The sequence below is a fragment of the Adiantum capillus-veneris genome, chromosome 7, assembly GCF_014529385.1.
Source record: "Adiantum capillus-veneris isolate H3 chromosome 7, ASM1452938v2, whole genome shotgun sequence".
In the NCBI taxonomy this organism is placed as follows: Eukaryota; Viridiplantae; Streptophyta; class Polypodiopsida; order Polypodiales; family Pteridaceae; genus Adiantum; species Adiantum capillus-veneris.
In genome coordinates this window covers 160328625-160350790 of record NC_140937.1, presented here as the reverse complement: position 1 = coordinate 160350790, position 22166 = coordinate 160328625, and the positions used below count along the sequence as shown (strand labels likewise).

Genomic DNA, 22166 nt, shown 5'->3' with positions numbered 1-22166 from the left:
TTGCATTGTGGGGATCCTTACCAAACTGAAGCATCTGCTTTGTGCACTCGTCAAGCTGCTATCGAGGTTGCATCTCCATAACTTCATACTGCGTGGGCCGGGGTGGCCCGTACTCAGTCTCTGCTAAGTCGCTTGAATTTTTCGTATTGCCCCCTCCCGCCTCAGCGGTGGCAGAAGAGATCGACTGATTCTTTTCGAAATCCATAGGTGTCGCGAGAAGAAGGATCGGATTTCCCGATAGGAGAGAACTGGGCCGTGCTCTGATACCACTGTAACAAACTTGGACACCAAAAGTCTAGATTCTATCACAACACAAAAGAGATTCATTTCAAAACACTTCACAATTCAAGAGTCGACATGGCCTGGCGTAGTTCTGTGCCAAGAGAGATTGGCCCCAAAGACTGGTGCTCCTTTCGGTATTTCTTTTATATTAATCTTTGAGCAAAGTACAACTCCCACGGGTGCTCGCTCTCAGACTCTGTGTCCAGATGCTCTGAGAAGTGAGACCTTTGGGATTTATTTACTGTTACAAGGGATGCCAAAAGCAAAGCCCCAAAAGCATGTAAACTCAAAAGCAACTTGATTCAAAAGCTGCAAGTAAAAGCAGTCAGCGGAGTTGTGGAAATCCGTACAGCCACGTCAGCACTGTCAACGCGATCTGCGATAATTTGTACGTTTTGCCACGTCATTAGTCAGCACAATTTGTGACGTCCGTAGTACGTACAGCCAGCCACGTCAGCAGTATTACGCATTGCTGATTTTCTTTGAGTCTCTTTTGTCCCCTCTGCAATGTCCCATAAGTTGGGAACAACTTATTGTCAATAGGTTATGCCACGTCATCAGTTTGTGACAGCTAGCTCTGCTCGAATAATTTCATGTGGTACTAAAGCCTTGGCTCTAATAAGCCGCAAGATCACAGAGACTAGAGGCTTCTCCATGTCTCCCCATCCATTAGTGCGACCCAACCTCCCCATATGTGAACTCCATAGAGCAATGCGGAAGCCACCAGAGTGTCAAAAACCAGAGCTTCGTCCGAGGCTCCTGAAACTGAATCTGTGAACACATCCTCTCCAATCCACCCAATGCTGCATGTTCTCTAGTCAGTCTAGTGTCTGTTGCTCTCCTCAATGAAAATGCTGATCCACTAAAGACCACTCCAAGTTAGGTGTAAGCATCTGTATACTTCACTGTCTCATGGCCGTATGTGAATGTGGGTGCTGATCTCCTGGCCCACTGTGGGGTGCTATTAAACACCATAACCTTGGTTTTACTAAGGTTGACAGAGAGACCATTGTCGTGAGCAAACCTATGCAAAGCATCCAAGTGACGTTGCATCCCCTCCGGAGAGTCAGAGATCAACACAATATCATCAGCATATAACAATAGTGGAATCCATGTCCCGGCAGATCACATGGGAGATGGATCTATTGTAGCTTTGTGGACTTCCGAAAAGCATTTGACACAGTGCCTAGAGCTAGATTGATGCGCAGACTACAAGAGATGGGAGTACCCACAGAGCTGATTTGGGAGATTATGGCATTATACAGGTCAGTAGTGGGGCATGTACGCACTCCACAGGGTTTATCTACATTAGTTCACTCCAATATCGGGGCGATGCAGGGCTGCCCGCTCTCTGCTACGCTATTTGGTATGTATGTGGATGAGGTTTCTAACTATATTGAGAGAGAGGGCGATAGAGGTGCACAGTTGACAGGCTCCTCAATAATAGCTCTGAGTGTCCGAATGTGGTCAACAGTAGAAAAACCTCTCCTGAACCTTGCTTGCCTGGCTGCGCATATACCCTCCCTCTCTGCCCATCTACTCAGCTGTTGCTCAAGAATGGATGCGTACAACCGTGCCAATGTGTGTCCTATCATGATAGTGTGATAATTCCCAAGCTCCATAGGGTCTCCTGACTCGAAGATAGGTACAATAGTAGATAAACTCTAAGTATCAGGCAAACCCTCATACCTGGCACGGTTGAACATTACTGCTAGAAGCTCTGCGAGCATGTATAAATTTTAAAATGCTCAGCCACTAAGCCATCGTGATCATATGCTCTCCCAGTCCTCATGGCCTTCTTCACCATCTCAGCGGTGAGAAAAGCACATGTGTGTGGGCATAGCTCGGGGGGGTCAGGAAGAGGTGGCTGTCCAAGGACTGTGTACAGAGATGACGCATACTGGCCCCAGGCCTCTGTAGAAGTAATGGCAGGAGGGGAGGAGTGCTCATGAAAGACTCGCCATGCCTCACGTGAGTCTTGACTCAAGAATAATTGATATAGATCCTGCTCTAGTCGAGCTAAAATGCCCTCTTCTTCTGCCGCACGAGGCGTCGGAAGGCAATCTGTGACTGTCTATGAGTGATGTCCCCCAGAAGCACCTCCTCTGAAGCTTGGTTCTCGTCTCGCGGCACTCCTCATCATACCAGCCGTTTTGGGGCATGCTCCCAGAACGTCATCTCTGCTCAAGCTGTGTGGGTATGCATCTGCTGCTGCATCATGCAATGTTTGTGTCAGTATAGTAGTAAGCTCCCTCTGAAGCTTGGCTCTCGTCTCGCGGCACTCCTCATCATACCAGCCGTTTTGGGGCATGCTCCCAGAACGTCGTCTCTGCTCAAGCTGGGTGTGTGGGTATGCATCTGCTGCTGCATCATGCAATGTTTGTGTCAGTATAGTAGTAAGCTCCTCCAGAGGTCGCCCAGGCTGCTAGTAAAGGCTGTGGGATCTGTGGGTGCATTTGGGTAGTAAAGGCTGCAGTCATTTTTTGTGAACACACTACTCTTATGGTTTTTGGATGGTGGTGATTTGTGAAAGCTAGTTTGCATACCAAACATCAATGTCTTGCTTGTGAGTGCGTTTTTTTTGTGATTTGTGAAAGCTTGATTGTATTGCAAGTTGGTGAACCATGAATGTGGATAATGAATTTGTAGCATGTGGGTGAATGTCGTACAATATGTTTTGTATTCTTATCAAGCTTCCATTTTGGTTTAACTGCATTTTACTCCTACTCAACCCCTTGGTCAATCAATGACATTGCTTGATTCACTAAACGTACTAGTGTGACCTTTTAGACTGTAACAAAACGGATGTTGGCAATGAGTAGTCGTATCAATGTGAATTTAAAATCAACTTTTGGTATTTAGTGTGCATAATCAAGGCTTGTTTAGGTGCAACATTATCTTTACGCTCATTTTGCAGGTTTCTTATTCTCTCCGCAGTGGGGATCATGTAAAATGTGCCATTGCAGCTCTTACTCCTTTGAAGGCAGAACCTGAAGACATTTGTTTGGACATAGTATATGAAGACGATCATGTACTTGTTGTAAACAAGCCAGCACAAATGGTATGATGCACACCATAGTTTCATATTTGTTCCTTTCATCCATTAGATTGCAGTGTACAAGGTTCACTAACGCCAGTGAGGGTTATAGATTTATAGAGGCATCATATAAGTATCATTGATGTTAAATCATCTCAATAGTCTGTTCTTGTCTTATATATGAAATTGAAGTTTGCACTTTAAACTGTGTCTGATTGTAGTTTGGTTGTTGTAGCAAAGTAGAACACGGATCACTCCAGAAATCAACCACACGGGCACAATTTGCAATTGATAGATAAGTGGTCAATAAGATTTTGAGAAAAGGATAGTGAATGGTGGTGGGGTTGTTAACAGTAGGCCCATCATGGAGGGGCAAAGTTGGTTCTAGGAAGACGGGCTTATGACCACCTCCTAGTCCTACCCTCAAAGATGGGGGGTACAAGGGAGTCACATTATTCTCTGAAGGTGTAGAGATGTGTTTGTATCTTTCCAAGAACATGTCATTCAAAAGACTAAATATATCAAGGAAACTAAGCTGCATTGACAGACACCAACTGCTGCCAAAGGTGAAAGTCCTTGATATTTTTAAGTGCCGGACCACAAACGTACAGTATATTGTCTCCGCCAACAGCTTTTGAGTTCTCCTGATGTAATACAGGATCTGTAATATGTATAATGTGCCTCTCCACCAGTAAGTATTGTTTGTTACACTAATAAAGTAACGCATTATAGTTGTTGATTTTTTTTTTTTTTAATGTTAAAGAAAGGGAAATTTGTTGGCCTTCTATCTGAGCTTCGCAAGAAGAGCCCGAAGCCCACCGCAGGGAACAATGAAGCGGGTAATTTTTGTCTAGTTGCGGGTAGTCCGTATCCTTATAGACATGTCTATTTCACTAAGTCTCTTTGAAACTGGGCTTACATTGTGTAGCTTTTTGTGTGGGTTGGAACTTACCCAATGATTTGTTCAAGTTTTTGTTGTCAGATATCGACTTCCCTTCTGAGATGTCTACTGACGATTCTTTAAGTCTCTCATGGCTCTGCTTAGCGACCTTTGCATCACCTATTACTAGGTCATCGCCGGGGGTTGCATAGTCGGTATCACGTATCATGCTAAGGTGTTTGTTTTCTTGCGGTGGAAAGTTTTGCCTGCCCTTAACAAATCTATTAACTCCATTACTGGAGAGGGCCAATAGTGGGCTTATAGTTCAATTGGTTGAAACATACTGTCCATGATGGTAGTTCTATAGGTTCATGCCTATTTAGTTGCCATATTCAACTCACTGGTCTTTTGCTTTGTTGCGCCTAGGAAAGGTTCAACTTGCCTGAGCTGTTTGAAGATAAATCTCCAGCACCGGAACATCGGGTGAGGTGAGTCCCATAGAAAGATGAACACTTGTGCTATTCATTGGCCGACCTGAATTTTGAAACTTATGCTCCTGACTATCGACTGCCCAATTTTATGCTACGCCTGGAAGTGATTAGGAGACACCATGTTCGAGATACTCCCAAGCTTGTGTCAAGTTCTAGCAAGTTTCATTCAATGTTTAATGTACAAAGTTTTACAACAGAATAGAGTTTTGTGCAGATAATACATTGTCTCAAGTGAGTTGTCTTTATTACTTTATGAAGAGTTCCTGTTTATTTGTGTTTAGTTTATGTATTTGTAGGCGCGCGTGCACATACATTTTATTGAAACTACATTTGCATTAATCACCATAACAACATAACCACCGAAAATCAGTGGAACTATGTAAGAAGGCTAAATACAGTCATAGGAGACCTCAAACTACTAAAGTGAAATGTTTCATAAATGGAAACAATCACAAAGAGACTAAAGGAGCTGAGTACAAAAGTATGTGTAAGGGCAAAACAAAAGAGCTGCTGTCATGGCAAAAAGCCTGCTGAATATGATTGCATGTATGAGAAATAGCTGGGTCCACCATCGCACCCAAGCAAGAAAGTAGTTGTGCTTTGATGGTCTGGAAATACTTGGTCAAGTTTAGGAACCACCTGCTGTGAATGCAAAATGGATGGAGGGGGAGGATTTGGCAGATACTCCTCTGTTGTCACGAGCTTTACCTTGAGGCTTTGGTTTAGCTGGGACCATTGCATGTCGATGCAGTCTGGTGCGGTGCGTGCTGTGCACGAGAGGAGCCACTCCACTCCTTTGTCACAGATTCACAACAGATTGAGATAGAGTTAGCCATTTGTCTCTTGCATTTCAGGGGTACTGATGTGTTGACAGAACTTTGCGTGGTGACTACTCTGTGATATGTACATAGAGTGTTTACCATGATATGTGATGTTATGGTTGGAATTCCAAGGTTGTGTGATTGAAGCGCTTGAACAAGTGTTGAGTACTCCTGCAAATTGTGTGTTTGTTTGAATATGTGAGGTGAAATATCTTCAACATTTTGTCTCTATTCACCGATAAGGGTGATACTACTGATTGACATGATGTATTTAGCGCAGCCTGACATCTGTGAGACGTCGGTGAGGCCTGGATGTGGTGATACAGCTTTGGGCGTTGCCTCTAGTGTTTCCTCTTGGGTGGAAGAGAGCAGATTGTAAGAGGTTTGAGGAGCTTTTGCCTCCCCAAATGTGCCCACCTCCTTGTCTTTAATGGTGCCTTTTTCTCTTTCCTCATTTCCCTTTCCTACTCCTCTTGCCCATAGGTTTGCTCCAAGTAAGCCAAAGGGTCCAATTCTTCTATATACAATGGGTTCTTTGCTTGTAACTTGTAGGGGTTAGGCTTTCAATACTCTTCAAAGTCTCCTCTGAGCCCCCTTTCTCTTTCAAATGCCTACTTCTCTCGTTGGAGCCAAGCTGCCTGTTGTGCAGGCTCTTCAATTCTGATTGGTGGTGGTGTTTGGGCTCTCTTGATTGGTCTCTCTTCTATCTTTTGCTTATGTTTGGCTTCCCTTTGCTTTTCTTCTTCAAAATCCGTGTTCTCATCACTTTCCGCAAAGAGCTGGTCCTTGCAGGCTCCTCCATTGGGTCCTCATCGCTCTCTTCATCGCTTTCTGCAGGTTGCTGAACAATATTTCTTTTGGACCTTCTGATAAGAGGTACTACCTCCTCCTCCTCTTCTTCCAACTCCTCATTTTTTATGCCCGCCATGAGCCAAGAATTCTGATCCAAGGCAAGGTGCTAGCACATGCTACTGACATGGCAGTTGGACGTGGGTGCTTTTTGGACCGGTTATGAAGGCGGATAGTAGTTGCTTTTCAAGCCAAGTGCCTTCAAATAAGTGGCCTTGGGAGCTCTCTGCAGAGCAGTGCATGGTTGCAGATTTACAGAGCGACTGCCCGGCAGCTTTATCTATCAAAGATCAATAATAAGAAGTACCGCAAGGGGCGCTTACCTTAGAGGCCTGAAACCGGCCTGTTCAATCCAAAAAGGGCGGTAGACTTTACTTTAAACCTTGATTTAGCTTTCACCCATTTAATTTGTCGTCCACTTTACCTGTACTTTCAAGACACAACAAAGGGGAGAGGGATACAGGCTGCTAGATTGCACCTGTATGAGTAGACCGACACCAGATTGGCCCCTAACTTAGGCGCCCCTTTCGGTATTTCTTTATTGTTCAAAAGAGGGAATAAATGCTGGTCCCTTACAAGCTGCCCCGCACAAACTTGGCTGAATTTCAACTGTTCCGGCCCGATTTCGGCAGCATAATTGTACTAGGACCCTTCACAGCCAGTATTCCCACGCATTGAGTGACTTTCCCGACGCATACGGGCACTTTGCAAGCCCTGGCGAGAATCTGCAGCACGCTGAATTCTCTGTTTTCAGCCCTGAAAATGCGCCAGATCACCTGTACAACGGTCCCCTCGCGTCCCCGAACCTCCTAGGGGTATTAGGGACCGTTTAGGGCCAAAACCCTAAACCTGCAAAAATACACAGCAGGCTGTAATTTTACTGTTTCGGGCTCCGTTTCGTGTGCCGGTCGCATCCGTAGCAAGTCCTCGAGCTCCCGCACCTATAGGGCTACTTGCCCTTTGAATCGGACGAGAATTTTGGCGTGAAACCTCTCCGAATGCACCTGTACCTGCGGGGGGATTAGCCGCTAGCTAATCTAGTACCTGTGTAAGAGGCTCTTGCCTCGGCAATCGCGCATGAACATACACAACTGTACATGGGTCAATTGAAAAGCCCACTAGTGGGGCATAACATACTGCCATAGGGGAGAGAGAGGGCAGTGCGTAGCGTGCAGGGCATCACTCCTGGCACCGCAGGGAAAGCAAGCACTCCATAGCTCTTAACCTGTGACAAAATCCGAAAATGAGCCTCTCCCAACTTAAAATTCAGCGCCACTTCTTGTTGCATGAGGAAAGTGCACCAGAAGGTGCCACTTGGCACATTTACAAGCATTTTCCCGTTTCGGGGTTGCCGCCTAAAAATCTCCCAACCAGTTGCCCAGTTGACTTCACGGCAGAGTAAGAAAATGTTCCCCTTGTCATTCCGGAGGTAATGACGCAAACACATTTTTAGGTCCCAAAATAGCAGTTCCCTAAATTTTAGGAGATGCTGCCATTGTATCTTTCTAGGTCATCTGACCCCCTTTGTACACTGCAGCCACACCCAGAACTAAAATGTAGCCTCTGTAGCAAAGGATTCCACTTTGGCTAGTCAATGACCCCACTTTGGCTAACCATAGTCTTTGTCCAACCTTAGTGCTCTCTTGCCCTCAGGCCTGGACTCCCTCTGGACAGTTCCACACTAGCTATGCAATGCAGGGCAGTCAGATTTCCCGAGGGGTGTTTCCAAAAAGTGAAAGTAAATAGATATTAAGAAAGAAATCAACAAAAGGGATAGATAGTAGTCACACGCTGGTGACATACCCCCCTCTTGAAATCTCAAACGTCCTCGTTTGCATCTATGTCGTACATGCTCCTAGTCAACACTGATGTATTCAACACCTGTTGATACATGTACGACACATACATGCTCATTGTCAACCCTGGTGTATTGAACACCTCGTTGACACATGTATTGCCTGCGTGTGAACCCTGTCCCAATGACATAGTGGTAGCTTCGCACTCTGCCATTGCTTTGAGTCACTAACTTTGCAATGACAAAATGGTAGCTACACATTTTGCCACTGTCTTATAGTACACGTTGGATCCCGTAACACTTTCGAGCATACCCAAACCGACAGTTTAAGAATGCAGTTACACATGTACTCTTTAATAGAAGCAATTACTGTATCCTTGACAAACTGACAAGAAATAGTCACTTCTATAGCACTAACCAAACTTTTGGACATTCCATAAGAGCAATTGCCAAACTGACAATCTCTACAACTCTAACATTCATGTAACAGGTATTTCATTTGAGCTCACTTTAAATACCATGTACATCATTTGTTTCAAAAGCCATTGTCACACTGACAATCCATGTAGCTCTGAAACTCAAGGGGTCAAGGTAGGTTGCAAATCGAAGGCTTCCAGGTAAAGTGATAACACAGTTGGTGACTCTGCAAGTTCACCTTCTTCCATCCACTTAGCATCCATTGGTGGATAGTTTCTGAACTTTACCAAGTAATGCCTAGCAACCTTGCCTTTCACTTTCCTTTCTTTGTGTGCCAAAATCTGTTCCGGGACCAAGATCTCCTCAAGTTCCTCAACTTCCGGCTGATCTTCAGCTGGCATATCTTCTGGCACATCACCCACATACTTTCTTTTGCTTTGCCTGAGTCTTTTGTAAGGCCACTTTGACCTTCTTGTACATTTCATCCATGTCCTGAACATACTTATCTGCTTCAAATATCTTGTCCTTTGTATGCAGTATGGGAGGAACTTTCTTGCCACCTTCAACTATCTCAAAAGGTGCCTTGCCAGTTGATGAATGCACTGTATTATTGTATGCATACTCCACCAATGGCAAATACTGCTCCCACTTTCCTTTATGCTCTGACACATAGCACTTCAGCAGATCTAGGACAATAGAATTTGCCTCTTCTGACTGCCCATCTGTTTGAGGATGAAATGACGAAGAGAATTTGAGCGTTGTGCCCATATTCTCAAACAAGCCTCTCCAGACTAAACTTGTCATGCGTGGATCATGGTCACTAATAATCGACTGTGGCATGCCATGATACTTGAAAATATTACTCATAAACAAGCATGCCATCTGATTTGGTTTTATCCTCGTCCTGACAGGAATAAAATGAGCCTGTTTGTTGAATCTGCAAATAATGGTCCAAATACCATCGTTTCTAGTCTGTGTTCTCAGAAGATCAAAGATAAAATCCATAGCAATACTTTCCCATGGTTTATCTGGAATAGGTAGTGGTTGCAATAACGCTGGTGCCTTTTGCCTGTCAAACTTGACCTTTTGGCATATTAGGCATTCTCGCACAAAGGCATCCACATCTCTTCTCAATATAGGCCAGTAGAAGAATGTCTCAACCGCTTTAACTGTAGCATCGATACCACGATGCCTTGCATACGGTGGGACATGACTCTCTTCCATAACTTTGCGTCGCAATGGGTTTGTGACACACAATCTGCCATGCGTCATCATGAACCCATCTTTGAGAATATAGTGTTCATGACGTTGTCCATCCATTATCTGCTCGAAGACCCTTGCAAAATCTTCATCATTTGCATACTGTTCTCTCGTATCATCAAGTTCATGATGATAAGGAATGGACACAGCTGAAATTTGTGGCTTCCTTGACAAGGCATCAGCCACAACGTTCTTCTTGCCTTCCACATGCACAATCTGAAAATGGAACATGGACAAGATATTTGCCCATCGCATATACTTCTCAGATAACTTTGTCTGTGTCAAGAAGTATCGCAAGGTCTGCACAGAATTCTGCACCTAGCACCTAGCAGGTAGTGTTTCCAACTTAAGAGCGCATGAATCACAGCCAGTAACTCTTTCTCATAGACCTGCATGGTCATCTCTGGCCCTTGCAAAATTCTGCTCTCATAGGCTACTACCTTGCCATCTTGCATTAGCACTGCACCAATGCTACTACCACAAGCGTCACACTGGACCACAAATGACTTCCTAAGATCTGGCAACACAATGACTCGATCTGAAGTCATCTTTTCCTTTAAGAGATTAAAAGCTGAAATCTCTTTCTGTGTCCATCTAAAGGTGACTGCCTTCTTTTGGAGAGCATGTAAAGGTGAAGCAATCTCAACGAAATTTCGGATAAACCTTCTGTAATAGGAGCATAGTCCCAAGAAGCTTCGGACATCGTGCACCGTCTTCAAATCTGGCCATGACTTGATCGCTTCAACTTTTGCAGGATCCATTCTGACACCATCCTTTGAGACAATGTGTCCCAGAAAGTGGATCTCTTCCAGAAAAAATTCACTTTTCTTTGCATCGATGAGCAACCTATGACTGTGTAGCTCTTCGAACACAATGGCCAAGTGATGCCTATGCTCCTCTTCATTCTTTGAGTAGACTATCATGTCATCAAAGAATGTACCAACAAACTGCTCGTGTGGACGGAAAATTCTGTCCATCATTCTATTGAACGTAGCAGGAGCATTTGTGAGACCAAAGGGCATCACTAAAAATTCGTAAAGGCCAAACGTGGTTCTAAATGCAGTCTTGTGCACATCCTCTAATCTAATGCGGATCTGATGGTACCCACTCTTTAGATCTATCCTGCTAAACATAGCTGCTGCTCCTAATTTGTCCATAATATCATCAATTCTAGGTATAGGGAACCTATTCTTGATGGTATTCTTGTTCAGTGCACGATAGTCGATGCACATACGCCATGAGCCATCCTTTTTCTGCACCAACAACACTGGAGAACAGAATGGAGATGAACTGGGCTGAATCAGCCCCTTTTCTAACAGCTCCTGTACTTGGCCCATTATCTCTTTCTGCTGAGCCGTACTAACCCTGTACATCGGCTTATTTGGTGGGCTACTACCTGGCACCAAATCTATTGCATGGTCCTCGGGTATCTCTGGCGGTAATTGAGACGGTAATGAATCGGAAAAACAGTCACTATATTGTTGTAAAAACATTGACTTTTCTTTATCTAGCACAGATAAATTTGATTCATCACAATCTGACACTTCACGTGCAAAAACCAAGTACGCAGAAAGATGCTTTTTCATTACAAAAGTAATAGCAGAAGCTGATACAGTGGGAATAGACTCCCCTTTAAGCTTTACATCCAGAATGTGAGTCTTTCCCCTGCTCTGTACAGTGATCTTTTTGTTGTAGGCATCCAGGATTCCCTGTACACGAAACAACCAAGGAATACCTAGCAACACATCACATCCATCCAGTGGCATGATGTAAAATACTTCAGCATCTACATAGGACTGGATATGTAGACGCAACTTTCCAATGATGGGTGTCACAGCCTCTGTATGGCCAGGACATGCCAAACCTGCCTCTCCTGTATACCCCATCTCTTCAGCTCTGATTCCCAGCTTTGAAGCCAATTTTGGGGAAATGAAGTTGGCTTTGGCACCTGGATCAAAGAAGATAAGCACTGTTTGATCCCTGACCTTTCCCCATGCTCTGCAAAGCTCACTTGCATCTGAATTTGGCTTGTCGCCCACCATATCTGGCAATAGACCAGCCATGGGCTTCTTTTCTTTCCTGTCCTCCTTGTCTTCAGAATCAGCCGACCTTTTCTTTGTAGGACAATTGTAAGCAATGTGGCTAGGCTGCCCACAGATGAAGCATTTGTTCTCTGACCTCAGGACCTTCTTTTGCTCTTCCGACTTGCGAGGAAAACGTCTTTTCCATTTCTTCGCTGGTCCCTTTTCTGATTCAGCCGTAGCTTTGTCTTTTCTTGCGTTGGCTTGCTCCTGAGTCACTTTCGGAGCTTCCTTGGGAACATACTTCTTCGCTGAATTTTTCTTGGCTGATCCTTCCTTGACACTAGTATTGAATTCACAATCCTCTCCCTTGAGCAAACCATTGCCAGTGTTTGCTACCTCGATGAGCTGCGTCAAAGTAGTGACTTTGGTTTTCGTGCTGTATTTTCTCAATCCTTTGGGTAGGCCACAACAATATTTTTCAATCTGTTTTGTCAATGGCACACACCTATAGGAAGTTACTGGAAGTAGAGCTTTCCAAAACTTCCGATTGTAGTCATCCAGATTCTTGCAAGTGGCAGCATTAAGCTGGTGCCATTCTGTCATGACATGTGCTTCAATGTCATCAGATAACCATGTTGCTGCAAAAATCTGCTTGAAGTAAATCCATGTGGACGGAGCTTGCCCTTGAAGCAATAAAGTTGTCCACCATTGTCCCGCATTCCCTGTCAAGAAAGTGGCTGCCTTGCAGACCTTTGAAGCCTCTGTAAAGTTTCCCCCTGCATAGGCCTTGTCAAACTGCTGGAGGAATGAGAGAGCCTTCTTCCTGTCATCAAACCCTGTAAAGGTCGTGAAAGTCACACCTTTTCCACCTTCTTTGTATGGAGTTGGCCTCTCTAGCGGCGGTAAATTGTCATATGGAAGTGACTGAAACATGGGAACACTGTTAGGGTTCATTTGTGTTCCCTGACCGCAATTAAGTTGACCTGGAAATGCCATATTTGGCTGCTGATTTGTAATTCCAGCCATACCAAAATTTGCCTGTGGCATCCCAAATTGGCCCTGAGTGCTTTGAAACCCTGCTAGCATGCCCGTGACAGCATACATGGGGTTAGGCATCATCGTTTGAGCACCCCCGAACACTGTTCCTGGCGTGTAAAACTGATTTCCAGTTGCATGACCAGCCATGCTCTGGAATACCGATCCACCTCCAAAATAGCTAGGGTGTACTGAAGGTGGTGGGAAGACCTGCTGCATAGCCTGTAGGTTGCTTCCCTGCCCATTAGAACCAGCTATAGGCTGCTGAAAGGTGGCTGGCTGAACTGGTACAGCTTGAAAGACTGGCGTCTCAGCCACCTGTTCTTGCACCTTAGGCACAGGTTGTGGAGACTGCATGTTCTCTGTCAAGTGTACAGGTGTTTCCATTGACTGTGCGGTATGAATCACCTGTGCTTGAGCCTTAACAGGCTTTTGAATATTATCCAGTGACCCAACTTGCTGAGACGGAACAGGAGGTTGCAGAAAGGCTAAAAACCTCGGATTCTGCATTACTTGTGTGAACATAGCCACAACAGTAGCCAACTGGGTCCTGAATATATCATCCTCCGTCTGTAGTGGTCTTGAGGACTCACCCACTTCATGTGTTTGTTGACCTTGTGAAGAGGAAACCTCTTCAGTCACATCATTTGGTCTGTCAGCCATAATTGCAATTCCCTGTGTCTCGTGTATGATCCCCTGTGTCTTCAAGCCCAAACTGACCAAGGCTCACTTCTATGGGAAAAAGTGAATTAATCCTATCGATGGAACCATGAAACCGGCCTGTTCAATCCAAAAAGGGCGGTAGACTTCACTTTAAACCTTGATTTAGCTTTCACCCATTTAATTTGTCGTCCACTTTACCTGTACTTTCAAGACACAATAAAGGGGAGAGGGATACAGGCTGCTAGATTGCACCTGTATGAGTAGACCGACACCAGATTGGCCCCTAACTTAGGCGCCCCTTTCGGTATTTCTTTATTGTTCAAAAGAGGGAATAAACTCCGTGGTCCCTTAAAAGCTGCCCCGCACAAACTTGGCTGAATTTCAACTGTTCCAGCCCGATTTCGGCAGCATAACTGTACTAGGACCCTTCACAGCCAGTATTCCCATGCATTGAGTGACTTTCCCGACGCATACGGGTACTTTGCAAGACCTGGCGAGAATCTGCAGCACGCTGAATTCTCTGTTTTCAGCCCCGAAAATGCGCCAGATCATCTGTACAACGGTCCCCTCGCGTCCCCGAACCTCCTGGGGGTATTAGGGACCGTTTAGGGCCAAAACCCTAAACCTGCAAAAATACACAGCAGGCTGTAATTTTACTGTTTCGGGCTCCGTTTCGTGTGCCGGTCGCATCCGTAGCAAGTCCTCGAGCTCCCGCACCTATAGGGCTACTTGCCCTTTGAATCGGACGAGATTTTTGGCGTGAAACCTCTCCGAATTCACCTGTACCTGCGGGGGGATTAGCCGCTAGCTAATCTAGTACCTGTGTAAGAGGCTCTTGCCTCGGCAATCGCGCATGAACATACACAACTGTACATGGGTCAATTGAAAAGCCCACTAGTGGGGCATAACATACTGCCATAGGGGAGAGAGAGGGCAGTGCGTAGCGTGCAGGGCATCACTCCTGGCACCGCAGGGAAAGCAAGCACTCCATAGCTCTTAACCTGTGACAAAATCTGAAAATGAGCCTCTCCCAACTTAAAATTCAGCGCCACTTCTTGTTGCATGAGTAAAGTGCACCAGAAGGTGCCACTTGGCACATTTACAAGCATTTTCCCGTTTCGGGGTTGCCGCCTAAAAATCTCCCAACCAGTTGCCCAGTTGACTTCACGGCAGAGTAAGAAAATGTTCCCCTTGTCATTCCGGAGGTAATGACGCAAACACATTTTCAGGTCCCAAAATAGCAGTTCCCTAAATTTTAGGAGATGCTGCCATTGTATCTTTCTAGGTCATCTGACCCCCTTTGTACACTGCAGCCACACCCAGAACTAAAATGTAGCCTCTGTAGCAAAGGATTCCACTTTGGCTAGTCAATGACCCCACTTTGGCTAACCATAGTCTTTGTCCAACCTTAGTGCTCCCTTGCCCTCAGGCAGTTCCACACTAGCTATGTAATGCAGGGCAGTTAGATTTCCCGAGGGGTGTTTCCAAAAAGTGAAAGTAAATAGATATTAAGAAAGAAATCAACAAAAAGGATAGATAGTAGTCACACGCTGGTGACAGAGGCCAGTGCATCTGAGTGGTGAATGCCGCTCGACTGTGTCTTGTCTCTAGTTTTCAGTTTTTTTTTTCAGTTCCAGTACTTGCTGTTGCAGTTCAGTCCGTGGTTTGTTTGTCTGTCTGACCCCCTTGCCAGTGACTTGCCAGTTACAGTAGTCGAAGCTGTAACAGAGCATTTCCAAGGACAATTGCCTACCATAGTGGGTCAGATCATTTGAGCGGCTTGTAGCTCATTGGTCTATGACATTTGCAGTAAGTTGGTCCACATTGGTCATACCACAATATGCACATGTGATTGTCATCGGTGGCACTCCCAGAGGGACTGCTCGCAGGCTGCATGGCTTTTTTCCCCGGACTCCTTAGGCTTGGCATTGCACCTTGGGCGCTTATAAAGAGCCTGACAACTCGTAGATTGCTGTTTTCTTGTTTTGAGGGGCATTCAGTACCCACGGCTGAGATCATATGTGAACTGTGGCTGACTTGATTTCACTCTGTGGATGGCCCCTTTAAGCGGTGGGTTGAGGGTAGCTCTACATTATGCAACAGCATTGCTGAGCCTTATCAGTCTCTGGCAAGCAGGAGCATTCTTAATAGTCTGTCGCAGCTCTGTTAGATAACAAAATAGGTCAGCTGTTTGAATCTTCGCTGCCCCATTCTATGATAAAGCCCATTTGCTTTATTTTTATCTTTGGTGGGGGATTTACCCAATGAAAATTACAAAAAAGCCCCCGTCTTCAAAAAATTCTCAAGTACAAAGCCTGCTGAAGGTTTAATGTCTCAAAAATAGAATTTGCTATTTCAAATTTATGGTCAGAAATTGGCACTCTATATTGTAGCTTCAGATGTCTGGTTACAATTTTATTTTACCTCTAGAATTTCAGAATTCAGCTACCAAGAAAATTTTATATAACTTTGGCTGTTTTGTGGTTTACGCTCGTTTTTTTGTCGTGGTCAGTCAAATCATTTTAGGATATGAAATTAGGTATTTGCATTGATTACCAATGCCTTCAAATAAAGTAAGAAAAGCTAGTTTTTAATGCAAATTTAAAGGCTAAGTTTGAGGATACCTCTTTTGGTCCTCATCTGAGTGATGGCCACCATTACTCCTCTGTTGGCGTCGTCAATTTAATCTCTTGTTGTACATTGATGCATATTCTTTAGCAGTTTTACAATTTTGGTCTTATTTCTTCAGGTAACTCATCCTGCACCAGGAAACTGGAATGGCACACTAGTAAATGCCCTTGTACATCATTGTGAACTACCCGTGGCTTGTGAAGCAACAGATGAAACTTCTGGTGAAGAACCTGAGGAAGATAGTTTTGATGACGAAGACGAACAATTGGATCAATCTCAAAACCTGAATTCTAGTGTTTACATAGGAGTTCCGCTAGCAGTCAGACCAGGTATAGTGCACAGGCTGGACAAGGGCACAAGTGGCTTGCTTGTGATTGCAAAGGTACTGTTATGTGTCTATTATAACTATTTTTGAAGCACTTGTAAACTGTTTTTTCTTCTACCTTATGTAGATCGTATTGGGTCTAGTTGAGTTTTCTTATGCTGATGTAGGGGACTGAATTTGCACTAAGATGTCAGAAGGCCCTTAGTAGCAGAGGTTACCTGTGAAAGTAGGAGAGTCTAGTTTTTGAAGAACACAAAAAGATCCTATGGTTGATTAGGAAAAGAATGCCAATAAGCTACATTCTCTCATATATTTTGGAGCACAAAGAAAGGCACTTGGACATCTTCTTGGTATGACCATTGCTCAGGAAATCTTTATACAATTGGAAAAGGTCTACAATAGGATGACTCCTATGAAGGGTGCACACCTGGAGGTACACTAGCGGCTTGTCAATTCTCGAAAGTCCAAAACTATGAAGGATCATATTCACAAGATACGGCAGGGAAGCCGATCTCTTCGGAGGATATAGCTATCATCCTGATGACACATCTCATGCGGGAGTTTAGTGCGTTCTATTCAACCTTGATTACTTTGGGGAGGACTTTTGATTTGACTTGGGAGGAGCTTTCTCCCATGGTGTTGGATCAAGAGGACCACTTATAGAGCTCTAGATTTAGTGGAGGCTCTGAGGCCTTGTCTGGACAATCATTTAGGACCTCAAAAGCAGAAACAAATGCAACATAAGGGTGATACTTTTGGATCCGTTAGAGGACCCAAGGAGGTGATTTTTTAGGATTGTGGTGATCCAGGATATATTTGAGGAAAGTGCTAGAAGAAGTTTAAAAAAATGATAGAAAAAGCAAATAAAAGAAAAAAAAAAGAAGGGCCCAACTTCCAAGACATGTATATATTGGAAGCTGCTACCAAAATCGACACTATTAAATGTATGGCATAAAGTTACATCGGGAGCAGATGGTGTCACAAACTGGTGACGTGGCTACCCTGTACACATACATGGCTACCCGGTGCTGGCATGGAACAGTCCCGCGAATTCTGGCTGAATGCTGACGTGGCACTGCGTACGGACAGGCCCGCAAAACGTGGAGCTGACACATGGCAGCAGCTGTACGGAAATGGGCAGTTTTTACGGCAGCTTTTGGGCCTGTTTTGGATACGCAATGCTGGGAAAAAAAAAGCTACGCAAGGCAGCTGAGAAAGAGAGAGAGAGATTTTGCTTTTGTTTACTCAATGGAGCTTGTGAGAGAAAATTGAAGATGCTTTATTTTGAAGGCTTTTGATTTTCAGCTTTTGGGGCTCTGCTTTTAGCATCCCTTGTAAACCTATATATTAGTGGTTTGGGCTCTCATTTCTCAGAGCATTTGGACGCAGAGTCTAAGAGTGAGTCCCGACCACTCCCTTGTACTTTGAGTTGCAGATTAATACAAAAAGAAATACCGAAAGGGGCGCCAGTCTTTGGGGCCAATATCTCTACACATGGAACTCCGCTGGGCCAGTGTTGAATCAATTGTGAACTGTGAACTGGTTTGAAGAGAATCTTGTCGTGTCGCGGTAGAATCTCAACTTGGAGTGTCCAAGTTTGTTACAATGGTATCTGAGCACAGCCGATGTCTCTTCTACAGGAAAGTCCGATCCTTTTTACGCGACACTTATGGCTTCAGACAGAGATCAGTCGACTTCCTCTGCATCCGGAGATGTGGGAAGAGATCACAACGAAGATTCACGCGAGGAGTACGGCCCGCCTCGGCCTACTCAGGCGGAGCTCGAAGAGATGGAACGTCGACGATTGATCGGCAATGCAACAAAGATGATGCTAAATTTTGCGAAGGACCCAAAATTTGCAAAATTTATGAGCCAGATCTCCTTCGACGAGGTGCATTCACAGTGGCGGCAGACCACAGAACCACCCCTCAAACCGGCACTGAAGAAACCTCCTACTCCAAGGATGTATACAGAGCAAGAATTAGAAGAGGTGGTTGATGCACGAATTGCTCAGCTTTTTGACGCGCAGAACAAAGCAGAAAAGCATGACAAAAAGCAGAAGAAAGGAACTGACTTCCCGGGTTATTTGGGTCGTCAGTCCACATTTGCATCGGCAAGAAAGCAGAAGAAGCGTGTTTGATTCGAAGGAGTACCCAATTCTTCTTCTTCTTCTTCTTCGAGTTCTTCTAGCTCCTCTGACTCGAGCGAAGACGACAGAAAGGGCAAAAAGCGAAGCAAAAAGAAAAGCTTCGCAAAGGGCAAGAAAAAGGCAAAGAAGCCTAAATCTTGCCCTGTGGTTGACAGTTCTACAGAGGACTCGTCTTCGGATAGTTCGGACTCTGGTGACAACAACTTTTATGCAAAGAAGAAGAATTTTTATAAAGCCAACCAGTATGACTTTCTGGAAGATAAAAGCAAGAAAGTCCGAGAGTTTAAGGAGGTGGACAGTCAATAAAATTTGACACGTTTTTTGGTTATAGAGATGCTTCGAAGGCTTTGTCTTTCATACAACAATTTTGACATAGCTTTCTCTGGAATGCATTACTCCGAGCACTCCAAGATTTGGAGGGCTGCCTCTTACTTCAAGGGAAATGCTCGCACTTGGTGGCCCATGCTTCTATTGAACAAGACAACGCCAGTTCAATGGTTGAAATTTAAAAGGCTTTTTATTTCTTCTTGGCTGACTCGAGAGTATGAACGCGACATACGAACTGCTTGCAACCATCTTTGGATGACCAAGAAGGATACATTGGACGCATATTGCGAGAGATTCTGGAGCTCTTTTCTACCAGCCTCTTCATTTAAGAAGATCTCGTTCAAAGAACAGATTGAGCGGTTTACCTTGGGTCTTCCTACAGAGATCCGAGATCACTGCTTAGAACGAAAGTCAGATTCCATTCAGGAATTGATGAGTCATGCGAAACGGGGTTTTGCCATTCATTCAGGCAGTTTGACCTACCCCACAGATGAAATCATGACGCAAAGGACCGAACAGACTTCGAAAAATGAAAGTAGAAAGAGGAAGAGCAACCCAGAAAAGAAAGAAAAGAATGCACGACCCAAACTCACTCCTCAAGAGAGAGCTCTTTACATCAAAGAGGGGAAGTGCTTCGGATGCGGGAAACTAGGCATATCTCCGCGAAGTGCCCTAAAAGGGCACCGAAAGAACAGAATGACAAGGATGAAGACAGGCCTAAAGGTTCAAGAGCAGCTGAGGAATGTGGACGAAAAGGCAAGATGAAAACTGGACTGGTTCCAGATCGCGTGGGTACTGACCCAAGCACGATGGATGAGAGTATAGAACTTTGTCGAGCATGGGGCAAAGTGAAAGACCAAGAAGCCCTGATCTTCTTTGATAGAGGAGCCAAGGCCAACTTCATTTCACCTGAATTGGCGGCGCGGCTCGAGATCACACCCGATCGAATGGGATCACTAGCAGAGGCAGTTCTAGCGGCACTCGGCATGGACGTAGCCATTACATCTGTCATTGGCAAACTTTGGTCGCATTGTCAGGGGTATTTGGGGCATGAGGACTTCTACATAATGCCTTCGGAAGGTTGTGATGTCCTCTTGGGAATTCCCTAGTACCACAAGAACAACACCGTGGTCGACTATCGGGCGAAAAAAGCGACTTTGACCACAGAGAAGGGCAAAACCATTGTACTTGATGTAAAACTTAAGGGCGAGTCTGTCCCTATTGTATCGGCTTCGGCCATTTCAAAATTAATGAAATCCAGTTTGTTTGTTTACTCGATCTTTTTGAGAGAGATAAATGATGAGAATAGGACAAATATGTCTGAACTTGATAAAGAACGCCAAGATTTTCTCCACACTCATGCCGATTGCTTCTCAGAGGGCCTGCCAGGTGAGTTACCACCCGTTGATCCTGAGGATCATACCATTGATATGATACCTGGAAGCACACCACCGAACTGGCCACCTTACCGTGTGAGCCGCGAGCCCAGAACGAAGAAATTATGAACCAAGTGAAAGACCTCTTGGAAAAGGGTCTTGTCCAGCTAGTACCTCACCGTACTGCTCTCCTGTGTTGTTGGTTTTGAAGAAAGACAGATCTTGGAGAATGTGCATCTATTATAGAGCTCTCAACAAAATCACCATCAATAACAGATTTCCGATTCCTAGGATCGATGATATACTTGACCGACTACTGGGATCCTCGTGCTTTGGCTGGATCGACTTGAAAAGTGGATATCGTCAGATTCATATCGCGGCAGGAGATGTCTACAAGACAGCTTTTCGGACGACTTTTGGGTTATTTGAGTTTTTGGTGATGCCTTTTGGCCTAACCAATGCTCTTGCGACATTAGACCGGATGATGGACAGGATTTTTCAAGAGTACACACTATTTGTTGGCACTTTCTTTGACGACATCATTGTTTTCTCCAAGGATGAGGCAGAACATAGAGAACATGTGCTTCAGGTCTTTGAAGCATTACGAGATCACAAGTTGGTGATTAATGCAAAGAAAAGTGAATTTTTCCTTCCAGAGATACATTTTTTGGGACACATTGTCTTAGCAGCAGGAGTGCAAATGGACTTGGCCAAGATAGAGAGTATCTGTGATTGGCCTGATTTGAAGAATGTCCATGAAGTTAGAAGCTTCTTGGGCTTGTGTTCGTACTACATGCGGTTCATTAGAAAGTTTGCAGAGGTTGCTTCCCCTTTGCATACCTTGACACAGAAAGGAGTCCCTTTCTTGTGGGGACCCACAGAGGTGACTGCCTTTCAGACATTGAAAGAGAAATTGACTACAGGACCAGTTTTGACTTTGTAGGACTTGCAAAAGTCATTTGAAGTATATTGTGATGCTTGTGGTCGTAGTCTGGGTGCGGTCTTGATGCAAGAAGGCCATGTCATTACCTACGAGAGCCGATTGTTCTCAAGGCCGGAATTGACAGCACAGATCTATGAGAGAGTGCTTTTGGCGGTTCTCCATGCTCTTCTCAGTGGCGACATTACCTACTCGGAGCGGATTTTACTTGCTTCACAAACCATCAGAGTTTACTCTACTTCTTGTCACAGAGGTAGCTATTGGGAAAGCAGATGTGGTGGGCGAACATCTTGTCACAGTTTTACTTCCAGATTGTCCATGTTTAGGGACATAAGAAATTGGTGGCAGATGCTTTGTCTGGGAATCCGTTGGTTCTGGCTATTTTCGTGATACATCATAGGAGCTTCAAGGATATGGTTGATCAGTATACCACAGATACAGATTTTACAGACATTTTCACACGGATACGGGATGGGGAGACACTAGTGGGATATTCCATTCGGGCTGGCTACTTGATGAGGAAAACCATGTTGTGCATTACACAGCCGTTGAGGGAACAGGTTATGACCGAATGCCACAGTCCACCTTTTACGGGTCACCGCGGCATTGCTACCACCTTGAAAGGGGTAGAGAGATACTTCTTTTGGCCGAGACTCAAGAAGGATGTGGACGAGTTTGTGCGTAGTTGCTTGGTATGCCATAAGGTCAAGTTTGACAGGCATAAAGCACAGAGATTGTTACAGCCTTTGCCCATACCCACCCGCCCCTGGGAAAGTATTGCAATGGATTTCGTTTTTGATCTCCCGAGAACACAGAGTGGTCACGATGGTATCTGGACTGTTATTGACAGATTTAGCAAACAAG

The 22166-nt window shown here is 44.7% G+C and overlaps 1 protein-coding gene across 1 annotated transcript in view; it reads left to right on the top strand.

Annotated features, from left to right (window-relative positions):
• Window positions 1-22166, top strand: part of LOC147454937 (RNA pseudouridine synthase 2, chloroplastic-like) — a 211898-nt gene that overhangs the window by 39776 nt on the left and 149956 nt on the right. Inside the window, exons 2-3 of the mRNA XM_086517456.1 lie at window positions 3200-3343; window positions 16304-16567. Coding sequence (XP_086373582.1) covers window positions 3200-3343; window positions 16304-16567 — 408 coding nt within the window. The remainder of the gene's footprint in view (window positions 1-3199; window positions 3344-16303; window positions 16568-22166) is intronic.